The 16908-nt window shown below is 40.4% G+C and overlaps 1 protein-coding gene across 1 annotated transcript in view; it reads right to left on the bottom strand.

Annotated features, from left to right (window-relative positions):
• Nucleotides 1-7131, bottom strand: part of gria3b (glutamate receptor, ionotropic, AMPA 3b) — an 87585-nt gene extending 80454 nt beyond the window's left edge. The window contains exons 1-2 of the mRNA XM_035669653.1: nt 6911-7131; nt 6289-6447 (exon numbers count right to left, since the gene is read on the bottom strand). Coding sequence (XP_035525546.1) covers nt 6289-6447; nt 6911-6989 — 238 coding nt within the window. The 5' untranslated portion in view covers nt 6990-7131. The remainder of the gene's footprint in view (nt 1-6288; nt 6448-6910) is intronic.
• Nucleotides 7132-16908: the final 9777 nt, after the last annotated feature.

Raw genomic sequence — 16908 nt, 5'->3', positions numbered from 1 at the left:
ATGGAGATTCGGAGCTACCACAGCAGTGAGAAAGGAAAGCTGTTGTTTTATCAAACAACATCTGCCAGCGTCATTGATTCCAAGACAAATAACACTCCGACAGCAACACTTCTCCTCAGGTTGGGTTTAAGAGGATCTTTTGATATTCTGATTAAAAATTCATTGTGTTGAATCTGCCTTAGAGTGTGTTCTATGTTTTCTATTCTGAATCTCATTACAGCTTCAGCTGTGAGCCTGACTTTAGAATAAATAAATAAATAAATAAAAATACAGCGGAGGGCATCTCATGGCCAGAAAATTAGGTCAAAATAATGTTCCCTTTGGAGGTTTGGCCTTTGGAATTTTTCCAGGCTTTTATGTGTTTGCTGTATCAAAAAGCTTTAACCTCATGTGATCACAACAAACTGTACCAGTGACTTAAAAAAAACTGTAGAAAATGTATTTCATCAGCAACGAGACATGCAGTGATTTGCTGTAATGTAGTAGCAATTACTGTAGCACTTGTAGAAACATTTATTATTAGTGTTTTTAGTAGTAGTGTTCCTAAATAAATAATGAAACATTTTTTAAGCTTAAGTCAGATCATAACATGTGACTCCACCCTTTTTCTGCCTCATGTTTTTCTATCTGAACTATGCTGTCAGTCACCCCCTTCTGTTGGCGTTCCTGCTCCCTTCTCAGAGACCTTGCAGTTCCCAGAGCATGTAACCTCATCCAGGGTCATTACTGTACCACTCATCTGACTGAGGCCCACATCGAGCCACCTCAAAAGGCCTCTGAGACCGCCTGGCCTGCTGGCCTCAAAATCGCACCATTACGTTACAGTACGGTGGCTCATGTTTCTCTCAGAGGCTTTTGCACAGTCATGGTGCTTATCAAATAGGCTTGATGCTTGTTTATTCTTTTGCGTTTGGACTCCTAGCCTGCATATATTTCAAAAATTGTATTTTCTAAAATTGGGTTAGCTGTTTGCACAAACAGACACAGAGTGAGCCAGCAATATTTTTTACCGTGACCTTTACTTTGGATGAACGATGAAGTATGTCATGGGAGCACTAGTACAAAACAGTGAGATTTATGCAGTGACAAATGTGAAGAGGGAGATGGGATGTGTCTGTCTGTGCATGTGTGACTATATACACCCACAGTTTCTATGTGTGTGTAACTCTGTGCATATGTGCACACACATGCGTGCATATGCACATGCCATAAACAAACCTCCATCTGTGCCTCCAACACAGCTGGACTGTGATGGCATGTCCCAGTACAACCCCCATAGCCTGGAGAAGTCTCTCACTCACACCCAGTCACACACTTATGCACACACATACGCTCTATATAAGCAACCTTTAAAACACTCCTTAAATTCTTTTTCCTCTTGTTTTCTCCTACTGCAGTCTTTATCTCTATCCTCCCACCACTCAGTTTCCCCCTCTCTTTCCCGGCTTCCCCTGCCATGTTTCCCTGGTCACACCTTTCAAGCTGAGTTACAGCCTGCAAGGACAAGAAGTGTGGCACTACTACAATCACCTGAGGAGCTTCTCTGAACCATAGCCTGTCTGAAAAAACATGTCGGCCTGTCGCTTTGTTTACCATCCATTCACACACCACCACCACCGACAACAACAACAGCCCCAAAAGCTATACTCAACAATACATGCAAAGATTTTGTACGGGCCCTTTCTTCTGTGCTTCACGACATATGCCATTTGCCACATGTGCTCAGTCATAGTGTAGGCCACCAGTGTAAAGAGACTGTTTGTGTTTCTGGGCAACATGTGCAGAGCTAGCACTCTCTGGGTGGGCGTAAAGGTCAGTGAAGAAGATGTTTCTAAGGATGTGTTGAGTCTAGACAAAAATTAGGCTTGTGCACTGTGCTATTGAGTGTTTATGATCCTAATCAATGATGTTGCTATCCCACATTCATACAAATACAAACATCTGCTCGAGTTTTCTTTTCTGACTGCCATGCATCTTAATGGGCTCCACACGCTTTCTGCTCCTGATACTGTACCCAGGATGGCTCACACATTATCACCATAGATCATCCTGCAGCATGTGGAATACAACATGCAGTCAGAATGCAGCACACATATTAAATGCGATAATTAATTTCTCTGTGTGCTACTTCAGATTGGCAATACAGCAGCATGAGCTTCTAGCATTACATAAGTCAACTTCTATTTACCTGAAGCAGTGTTAAAGGAATAAGTTGACATTTTGGGTAACACACATTGATTGTTTTCTCATGTATGGTAAATATGAAGCTACAGCCAACAGCAGGTTAGCTTAGCTTAGCATAAAAGACTGGAAACAAGGGGAAACAGCCTGCCTGGCTCTGTCCAAATGTAACAAAATACACCAACCAGCATTTCTAAAGCTCAATAATTAACATGTTATACTTTGTTTGTTTAATCCATACAAAAACTTAAGTGCAAAAACAACAATTTGCTCCGGGGTTATGTACTGGACTATTTCTTGGCCGGGAACAGTATCTTCCTGGAGTCTTAGCTGGCTCCCTTGCCAAGAAAAAAATGTTCTTATTACACTTCCAGTTTTTGTATGGATTAAAGAAATTAGATATATGTTAATTACTGTACTGAGCTTTAGTGGTTCTGTTCTACAGATTTTGATATCTTTCTAGCTACAAGGCTAGCTGTTTCCCCCTAGTCTCAGTTTTTTTTTAGCCAGGCTAGGTTAGCCAGATGCTGGCTCCGGTTTCTCATCTAACTCTCTGCAAGAAAGCAAATACACGTATTTCACAAAATGTCAAATGATTCCTTTAACCTCATCTTCTTTCCATTTACAATAACATATCACACCTTACAGTCACTCTCCTTTTCTCTGTCCCTTGCCTTTGGAAGTGACAAAAGGCAATCACAGTGACTTGTTTTATCCTGTCTTTTTTTCCTCTTGGAGCAAAACAGTTTCTTCTACAGTAGCTAACAGCGGTGGGAGGCGGTGGCCAAACGGTAGAGCCTAAGAAGCATCTGCTACTGCCAGGGTTTAAGGACCTGGAGGATTCAATAAAAGAGGGGTAGGCACATGTAAAAAGGCTGGCAGAGGGGACACAGACCATTAGCTTAATGACAGAATGAGGAATGAGGAATAGGGAGATGAGATTCAAAAGCCAAGCATTGCAAAATTTGCCTTTAACAGGAATCAAGGCGGGTAATCTAATAAATAGCGTGGCAAGGAGAGGTGGAGGGGGGCTTGATGTGTTTTTTCGCCTCAGGTAAAGAAAGGAGAAGAAGAAGGGTAAACAGGAGAGAAAAGGATGTCGGTGTCATTAAGTTGGCTAGCCGTGACCATCAGGAACATTAATGCTGTCTGCTCTGCTTTCTTTAAACGGGTACCCTTTGCTTTGAACTACTCCTGTCTTCTCTGTGAGCATACCTGACTCCTAGCTTCCACAGCTATTATGGACCCTGCACTGGTAATTACACATTTCACAATTTCTGATGTCACTTCAAAGCAACAACAGTCTTGCCACCAAAGCACACACCATGCCTCTGCAGTACAAAGCCAAGCCTTAAGGATTACTGAAGCCACACATTGTTTTGCTGCCGGTCACTAATTCAATTAATAGCATAAGGCTTTAAACTGACTTGAAAGAAATTGTTCTGACACAAGACGGAGCCTTCATTATACCTAAGGATTTCCATATTTTGTTGCTAAAAAGCAAAATAAACTCCAAGCAAGTTTAATCGGAATTGCTGTATGCAGGTTCCTCTGCCTCTATTATATTACTTTTAAAGGATGTACAACAAATGAGGGGGAGTGATCTACATGATGAGTCAGACTATAGGGCTTTGGCATTATCTGTCCCAAAGTAAAGGAAGAATGCACATTTAAGCATCAGCTTCAAAAAAGAGAGTCCAAGCGAAACAGAACTAATGCTGTCATTTCAACGACTCTGCAAGGCCTAAGGCCAGCCGGATCTCATCTTGATCAAAGCAATGAAGCTTGCCTCAAAATAGATTTACGCCCCAAACCCACATAAATGCCACTTTTGTGAAGTCCTAGCTTGACCGATCATAAAATAGATGTGTGTTATTGCTGACAAAGGTCTGAGTCATCCACAGGGGTCTCAGGAAATTTGAATGTCCACTAAATAATTGTGACAGCTTGCAGAACAAACAACAGCGCTGACAAATCTAAAACTCAGAACACAGGAGGTCCTCACTCACCAGAGGCAAAGCCTCAAAGGCCTGGAAGTCAGCAGATAAGTGATGTTTAATAACCGTCATTTCTATTTTGTGCACTACATTGGTAGAGACAATCTGAGGTGCTTGTGGACTGTTGTGAGCTCAGCATGAGCTGTCTGCGGTTTGCGAGCTCAGCTTGACAGGAGTCTCAGGGCACTATCTTGAAAAAAGTCCCACATCATACATTACACAAAACAGATTCGAAAGAAAAGTAAACTGCATCTCAAGACTGATCCAAGAGCAGTCTTTACTCAAGGTTTGTTGATTATTTTACTATTAAATGGAAGACTTTCAGTGTGTTCAGTATAAAATGTATTCTTATATAATGTAGCAGGCTAGACACTCAACACAGAAGAGGAATTTCAAGCAGAGCAGATTATTAATATATACACCGAAGCAAAAGAGATCCTCTCACCAAACATTATAATGACATTTTAAATTTGGCTCATACTTTTGCATCACTGAACAATCAATTTCTTTTAGGCAATAGTTGCTTTGCATGATTAAAAGCTCATATTTTTCTTGTATGTGAAGTTCAAGGCAGTCATGAGACAGAGCTCCTGATGGAGATGCTAAGATGTGGCAGCAAGAAACAAGAAACGGGGCCACTGCTCCCACAGGAACCCCTTCCTCTCACTAAAGCTCTGTCTGCCCCTGAATTTAATTAGATTCTGATATCAAGCCTTTTTCTCCTATGCTTCCCTTCCTCTTCAACATGCGTGAAATTGCACAGCACTATCTATTATTTATTCACTCTCATTTGCTTATTGTTTCTTATGGATGCCTTCGTTAGGGCACTTGCAGCTCTGCTGCCTGTGATATGACGCTCGCCTTCATCTCCCTCACTGCTCAGACCCACCTCCTCTGCAGGTCTGAGCCCAACTCATTTGCTGGCGTTGGTTGGGGAGCTATGGATTTTTCCCCCTTTCACCCAATGACAGCACGGTGAGGTGCTATGAGGGCTGGGTGCTAATGAGCTGACTCTGCAATGCTGGGGGAGATGCTCTGTAACACAGGGGGAGTCAGAGGACGGAGCAGGCAGAGATGCTCTGGCACAAGGAGAGTCAGAGGGGCCAATATGGCCGTGCCACACAGGGGTTAGAGAGACTCAACCTCACCAGTCAGACAGAGCTGTGTGTCTCTAAAGCCGGCCATTCAGCCAAACAGAACTCATCATTTAAAATGACATCACAAAATGGCATTCTTGACTCTATTTCTCCACTTTTTGTCCCATCTGTTTCTGCTGATTTCAAGGAACTGCAGTCAAAGCAGGGTATAGAAAACAGGTTATTTGTTGGATCAGCCACTGCACCAGTTGCACCATGGGATGGATTACAGCCATATAATATAACCCATAGAGAGGCATGGGGGGAAAAAATCATGTGCTGTATTTAAAGATACCAGTGTATGTCTTTTTAATTCTTTATGTGATAAAAAAAATGAAAGCTATTCATCAAACACACAACATCAAGTTTTAGAATCCACTGCTTCCATCCAATTTTGTTCCATAATGCAACATATGAACTCCTCCAGAGTCCTTGACACAGGGTTGTGTAACTGGCTGTATTTTCTTCTCAAGGCCAGCAGGTATACAGCATGTTGCCAAATGAAGATATTTCTACAATGTTGAATTCATATATTTGTAAAATAAAAACCTCTGTACCAATAAAAACCACCTCTGTAAAACTCAAGACAGACACAAAGGCTAGAAATGTGGCACCAGTACAGTGTTTTCCAACCATAACTACTGTTTGTAAAATGTTATTATCTGAATTATCAAATGTGCATTTGTTAAAAGAAAAAGAATGCATGCATTTTATGGTAAAATCAAAATAAATTGTGCAGAATAGAACACTGTGTATATTGCAAACATCTGTACGTGTACATGTTCTGAGTAACCCATTGTGACTTTCTGAACCAGAGTGAAGTGAGATGAACTTGACCGCTTCCCCTGGATTGAGATGTATAGCCTATATAAGCTCCACGCTGTATGAGTTGGACATAAATAATTCTGCTCATTCTGGGAGGACAGAAGTGGTGTGTGGAATGTGGACATGACTGAAAATAGAAGCACACTTACACGCATGGGTGACTGAAAAGCTGTTAGACGACTCGAGGTTGTCGACATTGTAGTTGAGGTGGAAAGGCTTTTCAGTGGTGTTTTGGTTGGTGTTGTAGAGTTGGACTGCGAACCTGAACGCACTGTGCTCCTGCACCGTGGAACGCATGAACAGTCCCCCTTTAAAGAGATGAAAACCAAAGATCAGACAGACAACGCTCTCACAGTCGCTTTTTTTTATAGTATAGTGTCAGCTTTGGACCTCATTTCACTCAGAGAGGAAGAACTCTATATGCCCGTGGTATTATAAAGGAGGCTGGTTGATATTTGAAAGAATCATGCATTTTTTTTTACCAGTGCGCCTGTGTGTAACTCTTAAGATCGTCTCCCGTCTTCCTTATTGTACACTCTACTTATCTAAAGCCAATGATTACAATGCCACAGTCAACACTACATGTAGCTTTAATCTGTGTAGTTTTTCAGCGGATTTAAGCACGCAGCATCTGTAAAATCAAGTTAGTCTCTATCATTGCGCAGAGCTCCGCACTCCGTACGGACCGATACAAAATTGCAACGTTGCGTTTGATTTGTCCACACAAACCCCCCCAAATCTCCAGCCTTTTCCACACAGCAAAACACTTACCGATATTGATCTGATTGGGAAATCCTGCGAACGATCTGTCAAAGAGCCACAGTAGGAACAAAACCACGCTTTGTGCCATTTTCTCCGACCTATCTGTTCAACTCCTTAAAAGGGTCTGTCTGAGCAAATTCATATGTTCTGGATGGAAGCCGGGCGCGATGGAAATCCAGTGGAAAGATGATGGTCGCTCACAGTGCACCAATTAGGTTCATTGAGGTGCAGCCCAGCTGCAGAGCAACTAAGAGAGAGAGAGAGACAGAGAGAGGGGAGAGGGGGAGGGGGAGGTGGAGGCCGGTGGGGAGGTGTGTGGCGGGGGGGAGAAGGAGCTGATCTGAACTGCGATTGGACCCGTCGCGGCGGGCCAATGTTGGTCAAACTTGATCTGACGTTAAATTAAAAAGCCTCAGCCCGCCAGACTACGACGGCTTGGAATATGCGGCGCACTTGTCAATATTAGCCTTCTCAATCAATAGAAACACTGCAATCTCAGGTAGCCAGTGACTCCGCATAGCCCGGTCACCTCCAGCCGCTGCGTATCTCCCGAACCCGTGGATAGGCTGCATCCTGCGGGGAGAAACGTGCAGAGCTGCGGGTGCGTGTCTGGAAAGTTTGTGTTCACGTTGTTGTTGTTGTGTCTTTTTCACTCATTCTGCAAATTTACTTTATCGGTGTTTATCTCCAGCGTTGGTTGAGACAACATTAAGGTTTGAGGTAAAGCAACTTAGTGGTTTGTAAGTCAAAATCCCCCCCCCCACAGACACACACACATACACAGCATCCTACATAAACACACACATGCAGATGAGGGCAGAGGGACACGGGGACACAGAGCTAATAGAACTGTCTATGGTCCTGAAACTGGTAATGAAAAGGGCTGAAAGTGGATGAACAAGGCTCATTTTGTCTTCTATTTGCCTCATCACAAATTACAAACATGTAAAAAACAACACAAGTTTAGCTTGCTGTTTAGGATTGACCATAATCGACTAACTGATATCTGTCAGTAAAATCTGCATCTCCTTTTATTTACTTTAAGTTTTACTCTGTCTCTAATGAAACATCTATCATTCCTGTGATTCTGCCTAAGAGAGAACAATTAAGGGATTACTGGCCCATTTATCACCCTCAGCAAAGCGCTTTGAAAATTGAGTTTTTAATTGCATTGCAAATGGCTAAGGCTTCGGCTATTGATACTGCAATGCTGCAATGCAATGAGTTCCTTTTAACATGGGGCACACTGTGTCCTGTTTTAAACTTCTTAGCTTTAAAACATATGTGCAGTTACACTGTGTAGCCTGATCTTAAAGAAAAATTAAGTAATAAAGCTCTGCTACAATGTTGCAGCTGATCAAGCATCAATGACACATAAACAGTACAGTAACAAATAAAGGGACGTATGCACCTGTGTTATATCTAAGAGACCAGGAAATGACTCAATGCTTAAGATTTATATTTCAGAGGTAATTAACACAAGTGTTACTGCGATCATGTGTTTGAAGGCGTGCTGTTAATAATTCATGTCAATCAAAGTAATGCTGTGGTGTGACCCAGTCATCAGAGGGGAAGATTTCCTTTCCAAACGGGGTCAGAGTTGATCTCTCTTCCCACAACTCAGCAGCTCTCTAGGGATGAATCTGGGATGACATCACATTGATTCTCTGGTCTCCATAGCCTCTGTGTCAGAGCCGTAGGACGTTGGCTGTGTGACCTTAATGGCTGAAGTCATAATGACCAATGTCACATGGTGACCCGCTGACTTCTCTGGTCGGCATTTCCGCACAACTGTCACCTCATCATACCTGAATGTGAAACGTTGATGGTTGTTTTCAGAGGCCACCTGTGATGTTGGTTTTGCTAAAATGTTGTATAAAAGAATTAATTGAAAGAATACCAAAGGAGCCGTTTAATTGGTCACTTACAGTGCATGCTGATTCTCAGTATGAACCAAGCTAATCATGCATCATTTCAAACAAAACCCATACAGAAGAAACATTATTTGCTAAGAGGGGAGCACAGGCAGTTTAGATAAGGCCTTAATATAATAGCTATTAAATGGTGATGATTCTGCTGCATTATTTGCAATTAGGACATTTTGGCCATGCCGCATTATCCTCTAAGCTCAACCTCTGCAGGAATTCAATTTTGTCATGAGTGTAAGAAATCCCAGATATAATCTATATATGAAAACAAATAATTATATGATATGCCTTCTTGGATTTGAAAACACTCACTGGAGTGTTACTCGAGCAGGCAAAATGAAAAGACTGAAAAATAGATGAAAAGATGTTGCCTTTTATCTCATGATGATGATGATTCACAGGCTATAGCTCTGAGCAGTGCGAACCTCACCAGCAAGAATTATTCATTTGCTCCCTGCCTTCTCTACCTAACACAACAGGGTGAAATCTTCATCTTTGGCTCTTTGAGGATACGTGACCAAATAAGTTAGAAACTATAACATTTATTTAAAAAATGACAGTCTCTGTCTCTATAGGAGTCTAGGGACCACAGGTGTAATTATTTTTAGGTCTGATTTGCTCATGATTATTGGATAATTATTGTGTCATCTTGAAATAACTAGCTTATGTTGTCTCGTTGATCATAAAATAATGATTTAACACAAACTGTCTTCTTGTGATCATACAATAAAAACCTGTAATGTGGGATTCATCTATGGCCAGCAGTTGAAGGGAAGTTCTTTCCAAAGCTTATTTACTCTCACCGATTTCTCAGGAGATCAATATATGAGAGTTGAACTACTCCATAATGATATATCAGCCCATAATTATTTTTGACATACATTTGATAAGAATCCTTAAAGCATTGTGACCACAGTATGAAATGAGCGCAACGTTTTACAGCTGAAAATAAAACTGGTCAGTCTTTTTTGGGCGGACCAGAACAAGATTATTGGCATTAACATGATTGTGAGTTTGAATGCAACATAACACATACCACTTAACTGCAATGTCCTCACGATCCTTGACTCTCTTTACACTGTCTGTCAAATAAAAGTAAAAGAATAAAGAATAATAACCAAACTGTATTTTTTCCTTCCTGAAAGTATCTTAAAAAGCTAAGGTAAGGCAAAAAAGGCAAATATTTGAGAAATATTGAATGAAATAAACAATTGTTTTTTCTTAAGACATATTTGCTATTTCTCATTCCTAGAATCAACTTCTTAACCCACAGATTTATCTTTGAAGCTTGTGTTAGCCCAATGTCAGTTCACAAAACACACACACACTGGTCTTGTTCCCAAAGACTCACAACACTCAATGAACTGCACTAAATGCTTTCTTTAACATTTTTACATTTAGAAAAACTACAATGCCCACATTGGCTCACCATTAGGTACAGAAGTGTCAGTCAAAGAATACAGTATTGCAAGTCTAAGGGAAGCAAAAAGCCTGTGTTATTGCCTTCATTTAATATTGGTGGGCACATGGGTGGTGCAGAGAGAAAATACTCGCCCACCACTGCAGCGTTTAATCCCCGGCTCCAGTGCTTCCAGCTCCATAAAACCAAATTGGCAGAGTTCCTTGTAGCTGCAGTGGTGACTCCTACTGGTTGGTCAGGATGTCTGTGTGGAGTTAGGGTTAAGATCTGCAGGGGATTATTTGAACCTCTGCATGTGCTACATCCTCCTGGTGAAGCTCCTCGCTGTCAGGTGAAAAGAAGCAGCTGGTGATTCCATGTGCATAGGAGGAAGCTTTGTGGCTGTCTACGCCCTCCCCAGGAGAGCAGCGGGTGTCACCACGGCGGGTTTCTGCAGTACATGGGGATTTGGCCTTTAGAAATTGGGAAAGAAAACCAATAAATAAATAAATTAAAAAAAACATCAGCAGACAACATTATTAGAGTTGACTGCAGCATAAACTGACCAAAAAGTTCTAAAATATTCACTACAAGTAGTCAGTAATAGTTAGATTACAATATAGAAAGAACCTTCAACTCCTTATCTAAAGATTATACAAAACCAGTTTTAGTCATTAGGTTATGAAATGATTATTTCATGATCACAAGAAAGTGTGTCATGTTTTGATGACAAAATATTTTTTCTGTGTAACAGACAAAACAGAACATGAACATAATTGATTGGTCCATCCTGCTCATGTCATACTATAATGAGACAAGAATAAAACTGGCTCAGTGTGACGCATCTGGTCAACGTCTCCTCGTGTATGATCAGAGGCTTGGCATCCAGTGACTTGCAGATACAGAAACAGGTGTTTGGGTAAATTCTAAAATCTGCTGCAGATTACCTTGGAGCTTTAATCTAATGGGTTGCAATGCCTCAAGGCCATACGTTTTAAATCTACAATGATGACTTCAATTTAGCAAGACTCATTTTCTGCAGAAATTGTGCAAATCAGAGAAAATTGCCTTTCATGTCAAAGAGTTAAACGCTGAACAGCTTGAAAATTCAATATTTTTCTGACTTGTTGTGTATGACCAGGACTGGGCACATTATATTTCATTTCCTTTGCTCACATATGACACCTTTCAATTTCTGTTTTCCTGACCAGTTAGAGTACTGCCTCAGAGACATGAACCTGAAGAGCAAAATTCAGTAATCATAGAAATGGATTCTTCTGGTGAAAGACACATAATGAGATAAGGTGAATTAGTATTGTAGGAAGGATGCAGTTAAACAAGCATTATGCAGCTCAAACTCAATGATTTGGAGAGCTATTCCAAGACCCCATCAGTCTTGGCCAGATGTTGGAGGCTGATAAGAGACTCTGCTCTCAAGGAGCTCTTCTTTATTTTGTCAGTGCATCTTCCCATGAAAGAGACTCCGGAAAGGCAATGGCCTGAGGAGATAGAGAAGTACTTGCCATTGTGGTGGAGTGTCACACAGATGTAAAGAAACAACAAATCTAGTTGAATAAAACATTCTGTACAAACATTGTACAGTGTGGAAATCACATTTGGTTAACAAAGTGTATAAAAAAAAAAGAAATCTCCAGTGGAATAAAACTATGTCAAGTGACAGAACATAGTGATAGAAAATATGGTCGGGATGAATCGCTGTGAACTCCCCATGAGGAGAATGAAAACGCATCATGTGGCATAAGATAAATGACGTGACATAGTTCAAGGGATGAGAAAAAAAAAACAACCCAATTTCACTATTTGAATGCCACTGCGTGCTGCGTCACAAACCCATCACGCGCTTTGGCTCCCCAGCAAACACTCTTTGGCCTGAGTGTGACAGAGGCGGTGTTATCAGCTGCACAGGCTGACACACTTCACTCTCTTGCCTCAGGCTTTGCAGAGACGGAAACCGTGCGACCGCAGCAGTCAGCGCAGCATGGCAGGAAGACATCTTCACCACATGAGGTTTGGGCTTCATGGAATAGGCCGTCTGCACGCAGAAGGGTACCCCGGTGTGCACAAATATGTACTGGACAAACATGTTTATGCACATACGCACGTCAATGTATGCATGTGAGCGGCGAGAAGATTATATGTGGTCTAGGGTTGAAATGATTAGTTGATTACGGAATTAGTAGGCCAACAGAAATCATTTAAGAAGCACAAATGCAAAAAAAGAAAAAATGCTAGAAATAGTTGGTTTTAGCTTCTGAAATTTGAAGGTTTGTTGGTTTTCTCTTCTTTACATAATTATAAATCAGTATCTTTGAGGTTTTAGTTTGACAAAAAAATCTATATGTGTCTCAGATGAGGTCTCAGAACATAGGCATTTTTGACAGTTTCTAAATTATATGTTTATTAATTATAAGCCCTTAACCCTAATGTGGTCACTATAGTGGACTAGGCAACGCCTAATCATATTAGTTTGGAGCTAACCGGTGAGTCTCAGATCCTGTATGTGGTTATTAAAGATCAGTCTGATAACATGTAATAGCTATGGCAAAAGGAACATGTTAAATCATGCTTGTCTAACTGCTGGCTGAATTTCAGATTCCTTCATTATATCCCAGACCTTTTTTTTTCTCCTTAATGTCCTCTGCACAGCAATGAGGTATAAAGGAAACACACACCAACCACATCACAGCTTTGACTCAGGTCAGGTTTCAGTGACCCAGTCATTTTAGACCTCCACAAGAGAGTGACAAAGGTTTAATAGCAGAGGCAAGTTATGGTGGAGAGAATAAAGAAATGAATTGCAGCCAAGAAAATGCTAAAAGCAATCCCTTAGCAGCAGCAGTGGTAACAACAGCAGCCTGTTATTTTCCCTTCCCCCATGGCCTCTGTTGCCATATCACAGTAATAGGAGATGGGTGTTGCGCACTGCCTGCGTGCCTAATTGAGAGGAAAACAAACTGGTTGCTACAGATAATGGGAAAGGTGAGGCAAAATACCATTAATAGTCAGTGATCCTTTTAAATAATTACCAGTGTCCACTGTGTCTGTACCAGCACTGTTCTTATGATTGATGTTCTGGCTATTATGGGTGTTAAGATAAACCTGCTAATGTAAAGAGAAATCAATCTTACATATTATAATGTATGATAGATATTCTCTGTGAGCAAATACTACAGTTTAAGGTGGTTTAACAACACTGTTACATAAGGTTTTGTGTAGGCTGAACAGCAAACATGATGATCAGTCCATGTTCATAAATTGCGGCAAATAATGATAACCACAGGCATATTAGTAGAGCAAGAAAAATATGTATCTTTATATAACAGACATGCAGGTTTCCAGGCACATTTAGTATGTGATATTAGCCTAATGGCGGTCCCTTATGCTTTGATTTCTAACATACGAAGATGCATGAAAGCAACACTCAAGGTCAAGCATTTCATAGGAGCAGCACACTAAGCCAACAGCACATGATAAATGATAAACATTCTGTCGATAGTCTGTGCCATACTTCTTAATAATGCACTCCATATCTCTGCAGTTATATGAAAAATTCAGTAGCTGGGAGTATGAATTTTGCATGTCATTAATGGATCAAAGAATCAAGAGGTCAGGAAGCGATGTATTCAATTTTTGTGTGTGCCAGTGTATGTCCACGTCGATGCGTATGTGTGTCTGTATGTGCATTCCAGTGTTGTTTGTCTGGAGGGAGGCTCCTGCTGTTTGTTAGTCCCTCACATACTGTAATGCTTCAGTTATCCCATTGTTAGCCAGTTCTACTGTACCTGCAATTAAATTTCCAAAGTCAGAGGAGCTTAACTAATTACTCCCAGCAAATGCCCCCTCTTTCCAATGCAAATAACACCGCAATACGCTCTAATAGTGCAGGAAGCCATAACATGGGCTTGGTGAATCTCGGACTGTCAATCAATACTAAATTGGATTTGCCACATAATGTTATGTCAGCTATTTCTGTGCATTCATTTGACAGATAAAACTATAATCAAGCTAATGCAATGCTCTCAACAGAATAGTTTAGCAGTGCAAGTTGAAACAAAGCCACTTTTTCCAACAAGTCTCAACTGCAACATTTTTCATGTATGATACTGACGAGAGCTTGACAAGGCCAAGGCCAGTCTGCTTGTATGCACGCGAATGAGAATTCTTTCAAATACACATCACCCTAGAACCATCGCCTTGGAATATGAAGTTTAATGGAAATGTTCTCAGTTTTGATGCATATTTGCATATTCTCGTGTAGTGTGCTGTCAGTGGCAGCAGCGGGTGGCGGTGGAGCGCGGAGAGGCTTCAGTGTTTGTTCAGTTCGGCAGACAACTATTGCTATAATTATATTAGGACATCTGCAAGGCCACCAACGGGCTATAAACACCACCTGTGGAACGCAAGGCCTTCAAAATCATCCCTGTATGCTGCCGTGACTCTGTAAAACACTGTAGCAGAGACCGAGCCGTCTCAGAAAGGTTTCCGTCCCTGGTGACTCATACGAGGGAAAATAATGTGAAAGAAAAAAGAAAATAGACAGCAACAGCAGCAAACATAGCCTTAAAACATCCACAATGTGCATTATTCTCTCTATTAGAGCTACTCTTAGCAAATGTTTTACAGTAGAAGTCATTTATTCTTTATTTTATGTATAGATAGATAGGTGAGTGGTAGAGCTGCTGATAATGTTTCTATTACAACTATTACAACTATCTACAAAGCGTTTTAAGGAGCTAATAAAAGTCAGTAGCAACATATTGCGGTAGGTTTAAGCAGTGTTCACATCTCTAGTGTGAATGGCAGAAGGGTTGCCTCACTGCATACGTTGTGTGAATTATATATTAAGTCGGGCTGCAGATGCACAGGAGTGCATTATTTACTGATGCCAGCAGAGGAAACACAGATGCTCTGCTGTATGTCTAGAACATACAGTATACACCTGACAGCTGTAGGGGTTATTCCATAAGCACTTTAATCACTTCAAGTCTTCATAACGATTAAGAATACTGCTTGCAGTTTAACTGTTTTTAAATGTACTTCTCTGGAGCACAGCGCTTTGAACTCTGTTGTGTACATACTCTATATATTGTGTTGTATTTACTTTTTTTAACTGTATTGTCTTTAGCATTAGCTGTATGTATGTTGTACTGAATCGCCTCTTGCTGTTGCCTGGCCAGGTGGTCATTGTAAATGAGAATTGGTTCTCAATTGATTTATCTGGATAAATAAAGGTAAAATAAAAAAAATGAAAAACTGACAACCACAGAGCTGTCATGACAAGTGTGCAAACTGTGGTTTGTGGTGTCTATAAAAGTGATCTTCTTGCAATATTGAGCTTAACTAAATTATACCGAAATCATAATCTCTAAAAATTTACCGTGCTAAAACAAGATTCTTTGCCACATTTCTGTTTTATTTTTAACATCCTGTGCTTGTGACATTTATTTGACAAGTTACTGTTTATCACATTTCTCACATCACTTTTACTGAACACCATATTCCTCTTAGAGTCATAAAATTTTCACATTATTTTCTCTTTTTCTTCTAGAGGTAAAGTGCGCTAGATGTGTCATCCGTGTGATCCAATTCACTCTGGCAGAAGCCTTTCTCAGGTCAGCTGAGTAAGGGATCTGTCCCTTCTTAGTACTTTTATTATACGGCCTTTCCTGATTTTACTTGTAATTTTTTATACTGTCTTATATTTCCTTAAAAATGCATTTATTTTCCTATTCTTGCCCTTTCCTACAATGTATTGGTTTTCATACACCAAACTGTTTTTTTTAATCATTTTTCTTTGAAAACCCGATAATTTTATGACTTGTCTGTTTTATTTTGCTGTCTATGTGAAGCACTTTGTAATGTGGATTTTTGCTAGATAAATAAAGATTATTTTTATTATTATTATTGCTTTGCCACATTTACTCTGCATATACGGTATGTCTTTGCAAAATAACACTTATTCATTTCCATTTATTTTGACCAGTGGTGGAGCTGCGGCAACACTGGCAATAAAACAGCTCATTTATTTGACATGAAAGCTGATGATTGCTAAAGACAGCTAGAGCGGTAACAACAAAGGCAGAGGAAATCTAGAGAAGATAGAGTTGGATTGATCTGCCTCAGAGCAAACAAATGGCCTTGTCACCGAGGGAAATAGTTATACTTTACCCTCTATTGCCCATCTAGCAAACCCATATTTTTGTTTAATGTTATGTAGAAATACAGCACCATTGAACACAAACCTAATATGACAATTTCCTCTAAGTTCTTAAAAAGTCTGGACAGGTGGTTATACATGCCCACAGACAGGTCAGCGCAGCTTGGTGGGAGTTCCGCTTTGAGAGGGGTTTCCAAGAACATATCTGAACTATAACAAATTGCTCTGAGCTGTAAGATTCATCACTGTCAGACCTTCTTTTTTGCCACACTTCTATAGGTCATCATGAACCCCCTAAAACAGGAATTTCTAAGAATATGGCACACTTATTTTAAAACCTTTTCACCTGACATTTTAAAAGGTTAAGCTACCAAGAAAGGGCAAGCTAATTAAATAATTTCTTCTCAAAGAGAAAAAATATCAACTAATCACTGTGGAGGCATATCTCACAAATATTAGATAATCATTTAGAAATCAGTAGAATGTCAGATTGAAGATACAG

This window comes from Morone saxatilis, unplaced genomic scaffold (assembly GCF_004916995.1).
Source record: "Morone saxatilis isolate NCDOM2014 unplaced genomic scaffold, NCSU_SB_2.0 Contig22, whole genome shotgun sequence".
Taxonomy (NCBI): Eukaryota; Metazoa; Chordata; class Actinopteri; family Moronidae; genus Morone; species Morone saxatilis.
Note: the sequence above shows the minus strand (reverse complement) of the source record. Positions and strands in the feature narration are given on the sequence as shown.